Below are 14,490 nucleotides of genomic sequence, written 5' to 3'. Positions count from 1 at the left end.
TTTATATTAGGCCTACCTTAGTTCTCAGTAAGTTACAGTTTATTATATTCATATAATTTATATAAAACATTAAGCTAGTAGTGCTAGGCCTAGTATGTTACTGTCACAATGTTAGGCTGAAGATGATGTGCTGCTGGAGGTTTAGCTGCTACCAGCTAACTTATGTAACGTTAACTCATCGTAATCATGTACGGTTTTGTGAGTTTAATAGGCTAACTTTAGCAATATTGATGGTGTTTTAGAAACGGTGTAATTGAGTGGTATTATTGTTTCCAGCAGATACCCAACATGCTGCTACACAAAACATGTAAAAGTGGCTGGTGCATCTTCTATGCCAGTGGTTCTCAAAGTGTGGTGCGGGCCTCACTCATTGGGAATAGAGACATGACAGGTGGGGTGCGGAGGATTTGTTTTTCTTTAATAATGCCTTTCTTTTTGGACAAGGCCACACACAAACATAGGAGTCATAAACAGACCGACAAATGAATTATAACCGCAAATTACATTCAGCAGATTGAGTTGGGTAAATGTAATGTGGAACCGAAATGCGAAACTAATATTTTATATTATATTATTTATAATATTTTGCCAGGGTTATGGGGTCAGGTGGGGCTTGAAAATTCCACGCTTCCAAAGTGGGGAAAGACAGCAAAAGTTTGAGAACCACTGTTCTATGCTAACTTTGTCAGACTCGTCAGTCATGCTGGCTAGATCTGAATACTACCAGAAACTTTCTAATGAGAAGACAGCAGTAAAAAAAATCCTCCACAGAAATGCACGGGGTTAGTTTGTAACAGCAGTTATCTACACATATCCCACCCCTTTCGCGGTAAAAAGGTTGACATGTGAATACATTGTGCATTATGTGTTGTGATCACACAGCTGGAGCAAGGTTAGTGTCGTGAAGCCTTGCGCACACGCATTTCTGCCCGATAAGTGCCCAAAAAGCGTTACAATATGGCCGCCAAGTGGAGAGACTTTGCATAAAAGGACTTTGATACTACTCCACGAGACAGATCTTTACCTTGATGAGAAATAGTGTTCATTGTAGTATTGCAAGAGCTCGTCACACCCCTATTATGTATGAATGAATCATTACATCTCATTGCTGTGTTTTTATTTTCTGAAAAAATGCCAGGTATATGTAGTGACCGTAAGCTCTGCTTTGCCTTATGCCTAACAACGCTCCTTAGCTATTCTAAAGTCATTAGAACACACAGACTCCTGGGGTTTATTGCTTAAACTGAACATAAGCACGCCTTCACTGAAACTTTTAGGAACCTGAATGTATTGGAAACCAAATTAAATCTTCAGAAGTCATCCATATGCATCCAACTGTGTATACACTCAAATGGCTTTACAAAGGCCACAGTGTTAGAAAAAAATAAATAAATTCTATGTTACTTTTTTATTCTACGTTAAGATATCACAAGTGAGGACCCTAGTTGTTGCTTGACAACAAAATGTGATATAAAACAGGTAATGTTTTTAGTAAATACTATTTCCAATCCATTAACATAATGAAAGGTGCTCAGTCTTTATCTCGGCAACCATGACATCTGAAAGTGCTGCCTCTGAGCTGGTGACAGTCTTTTCTGACATGGCGCCACATGAACACTTCTGTTTCAATATCTCCAGTCTCTCCTGAAGATCACTGATTTCCTGTTCATGTGTCCACTGCTTCGCATTCAATTCGGAGCGCAGGTTAGCATTATGTGCACGAAGGAAGTCGTTCTCGTCTTTGAGATTTGCAATTATAGTCTGAGCAACCAGAGTGGTGGTGACTGTGGTGCCTAGCAACCTCAAGCTCATGATGGCCTCCACTGTAGCTTGTTCCCAAGTTCCCGCTGCATAGCGCCCCTCGACGCTGAACGTCTCCGGTGACTCAGGAGCGTTAGCAGTAGGTGTCCTCTCTCCAGTTTCTCCGACGATAACTTCAGTAACATCCTCTTTTTTCACTTCGGGAGCTCGCTTAGCTAGGTGACCTGCTGAACCGGAATAGACAGGTGTTTGGTTAACATTACTTAGGGGGCAAAACCAGTCAAAATCGTAACACAAAATTGTTGTAACCCACTGTAATTAACAAAACAATATTTCAATTTTAGATTTTTTTTAACTACAGCTGACTATCAACTATGTTCAGGAGATCTCTGAATTAAATTAACCCACCAGGTATACTATCAGCTTGACAAACAAACCACATGCTTGACTCACAAATCACATTGCATGGACTCATTTGCAACTTACCCCGCACCCACACAAGCACGCACGCACGCACACACACACCGCCTTTCTAAATCCGACCAGTCACAGATTGTTCTCTGTGGACACACTCAACTGCAGAGAAGAGTGTGATGTACATTCAACTTTGCAGAAAAAATATGCTAGGGTGGTATCTACTGAGATAAGAAACTTACTTAAAAACAAGAAAAACAAACCCTTCAATAAATGCTTTGAACACTCCAGAATGTGCTCTCTCATTGTGTGTGTGGAGCTGTTATTTACCTTAAAGGTACACTATGCAGGTATGACTGATTTTTGGTGACTAGAGGGAGCTCTACAGTCTTGATATATGTATATTTCACTCTGCTGTTGTAAATAGCAAACTTCCCGTGACTTATCCCCCCTGTACACAATGAAATGAAAATGCTTTAGGATTACTAACAGGCAAAAGCTATCTCCAAAGAGCTATATCTACTGACACGATTCTCGCGAGTTTTGTCGAGCTGCTGTTCTTGAAGTTGCATGGCTGGTTTTCTAGGTAGCGACTCGCTACGTCTATGCTGTATAGCTATGCTAGGTGAAAGATATGCCTATTGTCAATTTGTTTACCATCGAATTGGCTACGCAAAAAATGTCACACTTCACTTCCTCACCAAGCAGTCACTGGTGGTCAGAGTGGGTGGTCTGACCAATTTATCATCAGCACACCTTAACACCATGGTGATAAAAAGACACAGTGACGGTGGGCTTGTTGATAGTGCATTGTCAACAGAGACATTTTGTAATTTGATAGTTGTCTTGTCTTGTCTATTATGTTCAGTTTTATCCATAGCCTACAGCAGTGTTTCTTAACTGGTGGGTCGGGACCCAAACGTGGGTCGCGGAGCTTGTGGTAAAAAAAAAAAAACAAACAAGAGAAAGGAATCGCCCATTTAAAATCCTACCCTATCATATCTAATGTCGGACCTTTATTTTGATAGGAATAAAGTCTATGCCAGTTGTTGCTGCCATGTACCTAGACCATTTTCGTGACAGGTCATGTTAGACATCATTTTAGCGGTAGGCTAAATACGGCAAAACAACCCTCACTATTTGAGGTATGGATTCACATATGCCTATTACTTATGGAGTTGAGGACTTCGTAAATGTGCCTAACGTGTTCCAAACAAGTACAGGCAATTTACGCATCTTACCACATAGCTCACTTTATCAATTGGCTAAAATATGGTCGCAACTTAATGACCATGGGAAATTGAGGGTCCCAAGGCCAGACCAACCCAGGCCAGTTAACCCTTAGAACCCTAGATTGTTTTAAGGGCATTTTCACTAGCTTTAGTTAGAAGGGTTTATCCTGGCCATTGTAAGTGCCATACACACATGCTATATATTGTTTTTTTTTCCAGCAGAGTCTAGGCTACCCAAATCTGCTACAATTTCATGTGTTTATGCTTGCATTGATTTAATTTTGATTTTTAAATAATACAAATATATAAATTGTATTATAAACAAATATTTTGACATGTATCTCACCACTGCAAGCTGGCAGCTCGACTTCCCTTACATGTGTGTGTAGAGCAGACTGTCCTGAATCTGGCAATATCATTGCCATGGTGGAGGGATTCTTTGGGATGTTGAAGGATTGTTGTTGCCACATAGAAGCACTGCATAGAACACAGTGGGCTAAATTGCTATTAAATCCGCTTAGCATCGTGACCATGCTGCGCAAATTTGCAGCATTAAAACTGCTGCATTAAAGTTAAAGTAAACTCTGCTAAGGTCTTATCACAACACAGTACATTGAGGAGACTAAACTAAGTTAAGTTACAGTATGCAATCAAGCAGTATCTCAAAGCTAACGTTAGAATACTGTTTGGGTGTCAAGTTTAGCATGCTTACTTGCAGCTGCTTATTCGTTACTCATGCAGGGCTCATTTTATTGACTCTGAATGTTTGCAAAATCCCGATGTAAATGGAAAAGTGTTTTCCAAGACTCAAAAGTGCTTGTCCAAAGGAGAAGTACGAACCGTTATTTGAACTAACTACGTTATGAATTGCATCCACACATCAGCAGCTTTTTAACTGTGTTAATGTTAATTGCAAGGATTCCCACACGAACGTCTTAAAATGACAGGCACTCAATTAGACATACACTACTGAATTACTTTGCACTTGTATGGTCTTTTATTTTGGAATCTTAAGAGCAATAAACATATATTGCAATGTTAAAGAATTCATGTTTTTTTTTCATTCAGATGTGTAAAATAAACATGTATGAGTTGCTATTAGTGAATTAATGGGGAGATAATCGATAATCGAATCGAAATCGAATCGGACTGAAAAAATGAATCGTTAGATTAATCGATGCATCGAAAAAATAATCGCTAGATTAATCGTTTATCCCAGCCCTAGTGCGCAGGTGAACGCAGAGAAGTATAGACTGTAAATATGATGCAATTTGATTTAATTTTTTTTATATTCTGTTGCTCACTGTAGGCTTCTTGAAAATGTGAACCTCCGGCACTCGAGGGGCGGAGGCAGAGCAAAGAGCTGTTAAGAACTTGGCAGGGCCTTGTTCAATATTCACTAATTTTATGGAAATATCACCACTTAACATGATAACCAGCCAAACTGGCACACCAGTTCATATAGCTATATAACGCCGAGGTAACCACAAACAAGATTGTGGACAAAGAAATGGTTCATATAGATATATAACGCTGAGGTAACCACAAACAAGATTGTGGACGGAGAGACGCTTCATATAACACCGAGGTAACCACAAACAAGATTGTGGATGGAGGGACAGTTCATATAGATATATAACGCTGAGGTAACCACAAACAAAAAGAGTAACAGTTTAGAGCTGCGGCATAAATTATTGCCATGGCAGCATTCATCAGATTAAACATACATCCAGTTTTCGTAGTATGTGTTAATCTGGAGGTTGCATCATATGTTACAAAGTTACTCTTCAAGTTGCCTGGGCATCAGTTACCTTGCTTCGTAGTCCAAGCCACAGGTTGATTTGGTGGGGTACCCATGTCATCTATCCGCCTTTTCCTCTGGTTTCTAAAGTAATTACAAAAATAATGTACTATTAGATTGATTAGTATCTCAAAGCCAGCTGCTTTAGCCTAAGCACAAAACCATATTATTATAGGCGACGTAGCTAAAAATATTTTTTAAAATGACTGAAAGGGCAAGATTAATTATACCTTCCCATCTTCAGGCTTTGACCTAACCGTGGAAACACAGAGGACCCAAAGTCAGGATTAGATGAGTCCAGTGAGGCCACACCTGCAAATAAAACAAACAAACAGATGCAAACACACACAACCATTGTTTACTAGCCAAATCAAGTGACCCACCATCATGACATCGCTTAGCCTGCTCTTGCTCTCTGCTTTGAACAGGTTTCAGAAACTCGTGATTCACAATCGTTTAGTGTAATTGTAAACCAGGCTGTAGAGTAGGCCTACGACAGCAGCAGCATCCACTACATCCACAACACCCGCGTGGGCATAGTGGTGGTCTGTGGCACGTTTGTGATTACCGGTGGCAGACTGTTCGTACTCTTCCGCCGCAGACTCAGCACCAGCCTGAACGCCCTCCGCTACTCCTAGGCGTGTGTTAACAAGGTCAAAAACTGACCGGCAACGGGGCTGATCATCCCCCCAGTTATTCCAGGGAAACCGGGTTGGTGTAGTATTGGCTTTAAGTCTCTTCCGACCACTTTTCGTGACATCTCCTTATCGAAATGCAAACTGCAAACGAAAGTGCTGCCCCGGAGAATATTAAAAAAGGCCCCTCATCCCTCCTAATTAATCTCACCCATGACTTGCGGAGTGTTTCGTCCTTCGGGAAAGCGTGGAAACTGAGGTATGGCTGTCTACGTCCTGATGTAGAGCAACCCGGTGTACACTACAACATAGACATAATATACATAGACGCCGCATTGGCTGCTGGAAACAAGAAATACGGCCGCCATCTTGGACCGGTCATACTCCTCGTTGCGTTGCAGCAGAAGACAGAAGATGACAGCACTGTGCAGCATGTTCCTTCTCAAATCGGCGGACCATACTCGGGGGATTTACTTTTCACAAGTAAGATTTAACATAACCGTACTATTGGTTGTATTTTGTGAATAGAATATTACCAGAGAGCTGAGAAGGAGCAATCTTTGATATTACTGTATGAAAATCGTAGCCATCTAGCTAGGCTATGTTTACTCGGTGTTCACCCGGCTATGAACTGAGACTTGATAAGTCATATTCCATAACACTGACTTAGATTACAACTGACACAAGAAGGCTATTGTAGAAATAAATCATACTAGATTTGGCCGGGCGATTTTACACAAGTGGCACAGACTAGCCTATTGGGCAATTGCTAGCTGCTACTTGTAGCCTAAGTGTGTTGGTGGTAGCCTCACTATTTCCTGAATAAAGTAACTTTTCAATAGCTCAACTTATTTATTTATCAAGTAGCTTAGCCAGACAAGCTACACTGTTCTTGTCATGTGAAATTAGCACAATTTAAAGTAGCTTCCTATGTAGTGAACTAGCCTACTGCTGTGTTTGTGTTAGGCTACTAATACATTTGACTGGGTGGTAGTTTTGTGTAGTGTTTTATTCATGGCAGAGTAACTGATAGTTTAGCTCACTAAAATTTCGAAGTAGCTTGCCCAACACTGTATTATTCACATGTCATTTACCCTAACAAGAATAAGATGCCTCTCAAATTCCTTTTCATTAATTTATTTATTATTTTGTATCTCTCCAGAACAACTGCCTTGTTCAAGAAGACTGAATGAACTGAACGGTCTCCTCACACCCCTGGAACTGAGGAAGGTGCAGCTCTTCATTGCAGTACTGCAGGGCATCTGCTACACTGTGACTGAATGTTTGATTTATGAGCTCCACCTTCATCACCTGCATTCGCCACTCTGTGTCCCATTTTCCCATCGTCTGGTTGACTCAGTCCTCTTTTATGGAGTTTACCCAGTTTACCATGCCATCTTATTTGCCCACCTGCTGTCTGAAGCACTTTTGTTCTCAGCCAAAGTGTACCCAAGCAATTTTAGCAAGGTGGGAACATACAAAATGACATGCACCAGTTGTCGAATAGACCATAGAACCAACTGCATGACGGTAACTCTGTCTCACTGAGCCTGTGAAGACACTCCCCGGTTCTTTACTGATTGCAATGAACGGGTTGATCTTAGCAGTTTCTAAAATGTTTCTTAATTCCTTTTTATTTAATCTCTTCATTGGGGCTGGAACCTTTCTGTGAACTGTAAATAACAGATGCTGTTGATGAACCCATTGACACTGTACAAGTGACAAGTCACCTTTTTGTCTTGAATTGATGAACTGTTACACTTACTATGCCAAACCAATGTCTGTTTTTTAAGGATCAGAAACAAACCTACAAACTTGCACTTTACAATATTTATGGAACTTGTCTAACAAATGCTGTTGATATTGAACCCAGTTACTCCATTTCCTTTATGCCACACCAATGTCTGTTCATCACTTTATTTTTTTGATGGCACTGAACTGAAAATGTTAATGGATTTTTTTTTCTGTACATTTAACTCATTAAAACTTGTATCAAACCAGTTTTTTGTCTATGCTGTCAAAAGTGGATTAGTTATGTTCCCAGTTTTTATATTGGATGTCATCACTTTATAATATATCATATATCAGAATATTCTATTACTGTTAAGCCCACTATGAAAATTAAAATACACACAACCATGTTTCCTGTATCATACAGCTTTTCTACTGGGAGGTTTACAACTTATTCTGAGTCAATTTACACAAGTTTGTCACTAAACCACATAGGCCTACTTGGAATACCCCTCAGATGTCTGAATGGCACTGATCTCACTTAAATGTTTATGGAACCTTTCTGTGGACTGTGAATAATGCTGTTGATGGAACTTTTCTGTCAACTGTGAACTATATTTAACTCATTAAACTTGTATCAAACTAGTTTTGTCTATGCTGTCAAACATGGATTATGTTCCCAGTTTTAATATCGGACGTCAGGTCACTTTATATCATATATCAGAATATTCTATTACTGTTAAACCCACTATGAATATTAAAATACGCTAAATCATGTGTCCTGTATCATAGCTACATGTATGACCAAAAAAAAAAAAAAAACGTGTGAGAATCTGTTCGGTATTCAGTGAGATATGATTAATTAAGTGCGCTGACAGCTCATCTCACCGGCCAAACAGATTACACTGAGTGGAGTGGATGACCGGTCCAAGATGGCGGCTCCAAATCTCGTCAGCGCTAGTAAGGAGTAGCGGTCGATGCGGCGTCTATGTATATTATGTCTATGCACTACAAGAACAACTGCAGCTGGAGGCTGCCATTGTTGTTATTGTTGCTAGAAACGAACGGAAGTTCTGATTCCCTACTCCGCGGTCCGGACGCAGGAAGTGTGACATAGGCTTATCGTAGGCCTGCCTGATATAAAAAGAGTCCTACCAGAGAATGATGGGCTCTGGTGCTACACACACAATATTTTTTTATTTGCTCTCAGCCAAGTCCACGTGTTTAATAGCTTGCAACCACAAACGTGGCCAGTTGTTCTGAAATGGTCCCGAGCCTGAGACTGTTAAACTTATAAAACTGTAAAACTTATAACCGGTGGTAAATCGGTTCCAACAACTGGACACAATACACAATTTGCTGTCTCAACCAAGCTAACACTTTTATATCTTGGCTCTGTGCACTAGATAGACAAACTCTCCGGCATCAAAGAGCACCTAAAGATGAGTGCCTCAGTACTAAAACGACTACTCAGGCACCGAAAATCCTGCCCTCTTTATTTTGTGCAGCCCCTGTGCATCTAGTGCACAGACAGAGCCAATTCTTTTACACAAACTTGCGTCACAGACCTACGTCACACACCACTTGGAGGTGCAAACAATCAGAGTTTTGTTAGCTGATCACACATCTGGTGGTTTCAATCTTATTGATTTCTCTCTACTTAACAGCTCTTTTAAAATCAAGTGGATTAAGTCATTCCTTAAGAACCCCACTTCTATCTGGAACTGTATCCCTAACTTCCTGTTAAAGCCTGTGGGAGGTCTTGTATTCCTTATACGTTGCAATTAGAATATCTCCAAGCTCCCTTTGAAGTTGACAAACTTTCATAAACAGATGTCATCCTGTTGTACAATCAAATCAAATCAAATAAAAATATCCTTTTAGTGTCACAGCTTCTTGATGAAAATTGTAATTTCTTGTCTTAGAGACTTTATGGATGAGTTTTCTTTTCCGGTCCCCCCAAAAGAATATGCAGTCATGTTTGATGCTATTCCCTCTGGTGTTAGATAATACTTCAATCCAGCCCTAAAGGCCCTTCTTGCTCTCCTCCCTCTTTAGACTCTTCTAACCTCTATATACATAAATGTCTCCTTGTCAGTGATGAATTCCCCAACAAGAAAATCAGATCAGTCCTTCTCAAGCCTTGTGCGTCTGTTCCCCCTTGCATCAGTTTTTGGAATAATAAGTTCGAGAATATCGATTGGAAAAGATTTTGGTCTCTAAAAAAAGATTACTTGATTACCAACAAAGTTGTTGAGGTCTCCCTCAAGATTGTTCATAAATGTTAGCCTTGTAATATCGTCTGTCTAAATTTCATACTGGTATCAAAGAGGAATGCTCTTTGTGTCTGTTACCCAGAAACAATTGATCATATTTTTCGGGAGTGCTTATATTCAAGGATCTTCTGGCTTGATTTTTGGAACTATGTAAATAAAAACACTTCCGAAGATTTTAACTTAACTTTAAAAAATGTTTATTTTGGGGTCCCCAAAGTCCAAAGTGATATTTCTAACAGAGACTTTGTTATTTATCTGCTTCTTTTCCTAGCAAAGTTTTTTATCCACAAATGTAAGTTTATCAATAGAAAACCTCTTTTTTGTATCTTTCTAAAGGACTTTCGCCAATACTTGCTCTCTCTTGAACACTCAACATGCCCTTTGGCTATAACGTATGTGCCATTTTTAAGCTATTGAAATCCCTGTAACCTCTTGTATGTGTTGTCATTTTGTTCATGAAATGTATTTTATGTAAGTAGGCTACTTGTATTTATTCTGTTATCATTTTCAACAGCTTCTGCCTGTTTGTGCCATCACTCAAAACAGGCATTCTTTGGATAGACAATAGCAATACATTATAGAAGTAATTGAGGTCAAAAAAATGTAGACTGGAGTAACTCAACATTTGACATCTCCGATAGCCTATGTTCAGTGTTCTAAAGACGTCAAACAGCCCGTTATCGTTTCCAAATTGATAGCCAATGAGCCAGAAATGAACATGCATGTATGGCTATAAAATCTGTGCCTTCATTTTACAACTAAGTTAAATACTTTTATAACCCTTGAGCCAGCTCCTTACTATGTTATCTCATAGACAGTAAAAGAAATGGACGAACAGACTCCGTCGTTTTCAATGGGAGGGCACTGAGTCAAATAGAACGATTTTTCAGTTGGTCCCCCCAGTACTGCGCAGCCTCACACTTAACTTCGTGACGATAGCCATAGAACTGAATTTTGTAACTCATATGATAGATACACAGAAATTCTTCTCACATTTCCTTCGCCTTCAAAGTCATCAAAGTTAAACATTTATTTATGTATTATTATTAATATCATCCTCACCAAGTCGTGTTAATGTTGAAGCTACCATACATGATCATCTTCAAAAACAGTCATGCTAAAACAAAACAAAAAAGTTATAGCCTTGAAGCTATTTTCTTTCCACTTTTCCGACCTACGGTCAATCCATCGAAAACCTCTGAAATGATTACTGCCGTTTTTTTTTTTTTTTTTTAAATTAGGTTGCCTCTGTGTAATGCTTTACCCTAACATAAGGTCGTGTATGCTAGGTTTTGCTTAAGAGTTACCGTCATAGACAGTAAGGTGGACTGAGCTTCTTATCCAAACAATACGGTGATCTCCCTACGGCGCGAAAGAGAGATTACGTCAAAGCTAGCTTCCCTCCAACCGAACAAGCTAACCATTCTTCTTACGGGTAACCAACGTTACGGACGAGGTAGTGGAGTCTGTTTTGCCTTTGTAGTGTTTATGTTGATTACACAAAAGCTACAATATCAGCACAGGATATATGTTATATGAAGTTATGGTATTTCAAAAAAATCCTAGAATGAATGGACTTCTATGGGAGTTAGCAGAGAGGTGGTCCCTCCAGCCTACGTCGATTCTTCTACTTCCGGGAATTCGCCTGCCCCCTTGTGTTATCTCGATGGCAATGCAGTTTGTTTGCACCTCCAAAAGCATGGCGTACCTGGTTACCGCCCCAAAACGCCCACAAATACCGGTATGTTTGTGTGAAAGAATAAAAACCTCCAACATAAACACAATGCATTATGCACATACATTTGACTATTTATTTCCTTGCCAAATAATCTACTCAGATCAAATCTTACCAGGGTATGGTCGTACATCGTGGTCCGAAGCAACTGACTTCCTGGCTTGGGTTGTGTCAGACATGGTGTCAGAGACCCATGAAAAAACACTAGGCACCACGTCTTCTTTAACTCTGGTAAAACCGCTAGCCGATTTCAACAGGTCGCTGCTAAGGAAATGCATACTACACACAACTGAGCAATTAGAGACTTTAAACAGTGAACCTTCCACTCTCCTGATGGCTTGAATCCATTTTCTTCTACGGTCTACATCGAGGGGGATTTTATGAAAACTCAAATAGGGCTGTTTTTGTTTGTTGCTGGTACACAGAGGCACACAACACCAACTCTTGCTTTTAGACTGCGCCATTGTCATTCACTGTGAATGGCGCTCCCAGGAAGTAGTAATCCTCACAGTGTACTGGAAACCTGGAAGGCGCCATTGTTACGTGAGATCGGCCTATTATTTCTGAGATTCTGATACGTTTTCAACCATGGCGTATGCACAAAGCCGGTTGAAAACGATCAGAATCTCAGAAATAATCACGTTATGCAGTCAGCGTATTAAGATGGCTGCAGGCGGCTACAGTCGAATCGCCTATTAGCCTACATTATAAATAAAACGCTGCAACGATACACCACAGGAAGTAAATCAAAACCTGGATATTTTGTACCACAGTAAAAGTTTTTTTGACAAAACTTGTTATAGTTGTTATAGTTAAATATTGTTATAGTTAAATATTATTCATTGTTATATTTATTATAGTTACATATTTATTCATTGTTATAGTTACATATTTATTAGGCTATTTTTACAGTTCTGCATAAGGTCGAAAATGGTGTCTGATTTTTCATATATAACACTGTTGACAAAATATGTATTTTAAAATAATGAATGTAGTAGCCTACAATGTTTTCCTCTAGTTTGTGGATACTGTAACAACATAGTGAGAGTTGACAGTTTTACAGGCACTGCAACACATATTTTGGGGAGAAATGTTTAAAGTCCCTAGGTGCTGATGTCTTTGGATGTTGACTGACATTGCATTATAACGACCTTACTTTTGTAATTACTTATAGATTTTTCTTTTTGCATACCTCACAGGAATACAGACATAACACATGTACATCCATCAGGTGATTTGCAAAATTGGCTTACGTGTTTTCACTAACAAATGACTCCATACAATGCAAGGCACTTGAAATGGAAATGTGTTGTGACATAGATGACCATTCAGCAGCTCTTATTTTCTCAAAAGCCCTTATGCTGGACAAGAATATCCTGGTGTGTGACTTGTTGACCAGGACTAAACGTTCATAGCACTTCTGAAATGCTGAGATACATTTTAGAAAATATGACATTGGTGTGGCCCCCTCTGTGATGCTCTGTGGTTTGGTTTGTGAATTGTTATTACTGTACCTCTGAATTAGTTCTTACTTCCAGGGATGCATTACAAGGCTCAAAAATATAGAAAACGCCACGTGTCTTCCAAAAGATTATAAGGACTTATGCATAAATCACTGGCAGACAGTTTACAATCATCATATACAGTGCCTATAAAAAGTCATCAGCCCCATGCTAAAGTTGACTAAAAAAAAGGAATAATAAAAAAAAAAATAATCTTTTGTAAATGGATCTTAATGCTTTCATAAAAAAAATGAGGACAAATCCAACCTTTAAGGACACCAATGTTCTTTGTGAATGAATAATGTATCGTAAATAAATAAATGTTCTTCATTAAAATACAGGAAGTATTCATACCCCTATGTTAAATTCCCATAGAAGCAGGCAGATTTTTATTTTTAAAGGCCAGTTATTTCATGGATCCAGGGTACTATACATCCTGATAAAGTTCCTCTAGCCTTTTGAATTAAAATAACCCCACATCATCACATACCCTTCAACATACCTAGAGATTGGGATGGCTTTATTTCAGTTAGCCTAATAGCTGGTTTAATTTGCATTGAGAGATGATCTTACGGAAAGTACCCCATGCCAATTGTGAGATATGGTAGCTGCAGCTGTGTCTTGTGAACGGACCCTGAGTCTGGTAATAAAGTTGCTGATGATAAATGTTAAAGTGCAAGTTCTGTAGCCTAGAAATCTAGACGCACCCTAGCGGCGGCAAATGAATTTGCTCAGCCTGTACGTCTAGTATCAAACCATAGGGATTTCTATTGGCTGACGCCGTGGACTTTATCCAATCACAGCGCTCCATTTTGTTAGAGAGTCTTAAGGAGGGCTTAACAGGATAACGTCAGTCCTGCGACGGTGAACAACAAGGAAGGTGGCTATGGCGAACGAAGAGCGGTTGTTTGAATCGGCGTTGGCGTCAACTTTGGAGGAGTTGGACTTGTGCTTTTCTTTAAAAGTTGAGCAACACAAAGCACTTAAGTCATTTTGCAAGATGTTTCTTTTGTATATCGAGAGAAGGTGCGCTTGTTTTTCTAAATCGTACAAAATAGCGCACTCATTTTAGAAAATAGTGTGCTCACTTTACTTCATTGTGCACTCATTTTACTAAATGAAAACATGAGCACAATTTAGTGTTGGTGTGAAAGTGACACCCGCTTTTTTATGAGCGTGTGTTTGTATGTGTGTCAGTGAGTGACATGGCTGAAGTGCCCTTGAGCAAGACACCTAACCCATCACTGCTCCCCGAGCGCCTTCTCTCTCAGTGTGTGCTTCACCTCAGTGTGTGTTCACTGTGTGTGTTTCACTAATTCACGGATTGGGATAAATGCAGAGACCAAATTTCTCTCACGGGATCAAAAGAGTATATATATACTTATACTTACTCTATGTGTGGG

At 39.5% G+C, this 14,490-nt stretch overlaps 1 protein-coding gene across 3 annotated transcripts; it reads right to left on the bottom strand.

Moving 5' to 3' along the window:
• Window positions 1-469: 469 nt before the first annotated feature.
• On the bottom strand, window positions 470-12,333 carry LOC125286243. Of its 3 annotated transcripts, none has more exons than XM_048231123.1 (4): window positions 11,701-12,333; window positions 5,439-5,520; window positions 5,219-5,292; window positions 470-1,985 (listed from the first exon to the last, which is right to left on the bottom strand). In XM_048231123.1, the coding sequence occupies exons 1-4, from the start codon at window positions 12,053-12,055 to the stop codon at window positions 1,513-1,515; spliced, it is 984 nt and encodes a 327-aa protein (XP_048087080.1). In that variant the 5' UTR covers window positions 12,056-12,333; the 3' UTR covers window positions 470-1,512. The 3 variants fall into 3 exon arrangements, with proteins under 3 accessions (XP_048087080.1, XP_048087079.1, XP_048087081.1); XM_048231122.1 differs by having other exon boundaries at window positions 470-1,988; window positions 11,701-12,332; XM_048231124.1 differs by lacking the exon at window positions 11,701-12,333 and adding an exon at window positions 6,055-6,120 and having other exon boundaries at window positions 470-1,988.
• Between the last annotated feature and the right edge of the window lie 2,157 nt (window positions 12,334-14,490).

The sequence above is a fragment of the Alosa alosa genome, chromosome 21 (assembly GCF_017589495.1).
Source record: "Alosa alosa isolate M-15738 ecotype Scorff River chromosome 21, AALO_Geno_1.1, whole genome shotgun sequence".
Classification (NCBI taxonomy): Eukaryota; Metazoa; Chordata; class Actinopteri; order Clupeiformes; family Clupeidae; genus Alosa; species Alosa alosa.
This window is presented reverse-complemented; position numbering and strand designations above follow the sequence as displayed.

Excerpts from the sequence above, each read along its gene's own strand:
- LOC125286243 (XM_048231122.1), bottom strand. The coding sequence starts at position 12,055 with ATGACAATGGCGCAGTCTAAAAGCAAGAGTTGGTGTTGTGTGCCTCTG. Across the intron at positions 5,293-5,438 it reads CAAAGCCTGAAGATGGGAAG|AAACCAGAGGAAAAGGCGGA; the intron begins GTATAATTAATC and ends TAATTACTTTAG. Across the intron at positions 1,989-5,218 it reads GGCTTGGACTACGAAGCAAG|CAGGTCACCTAGCTAAGCGA; the intron begins GTAACTGATGCC and ends ATTCCGGTTCAG.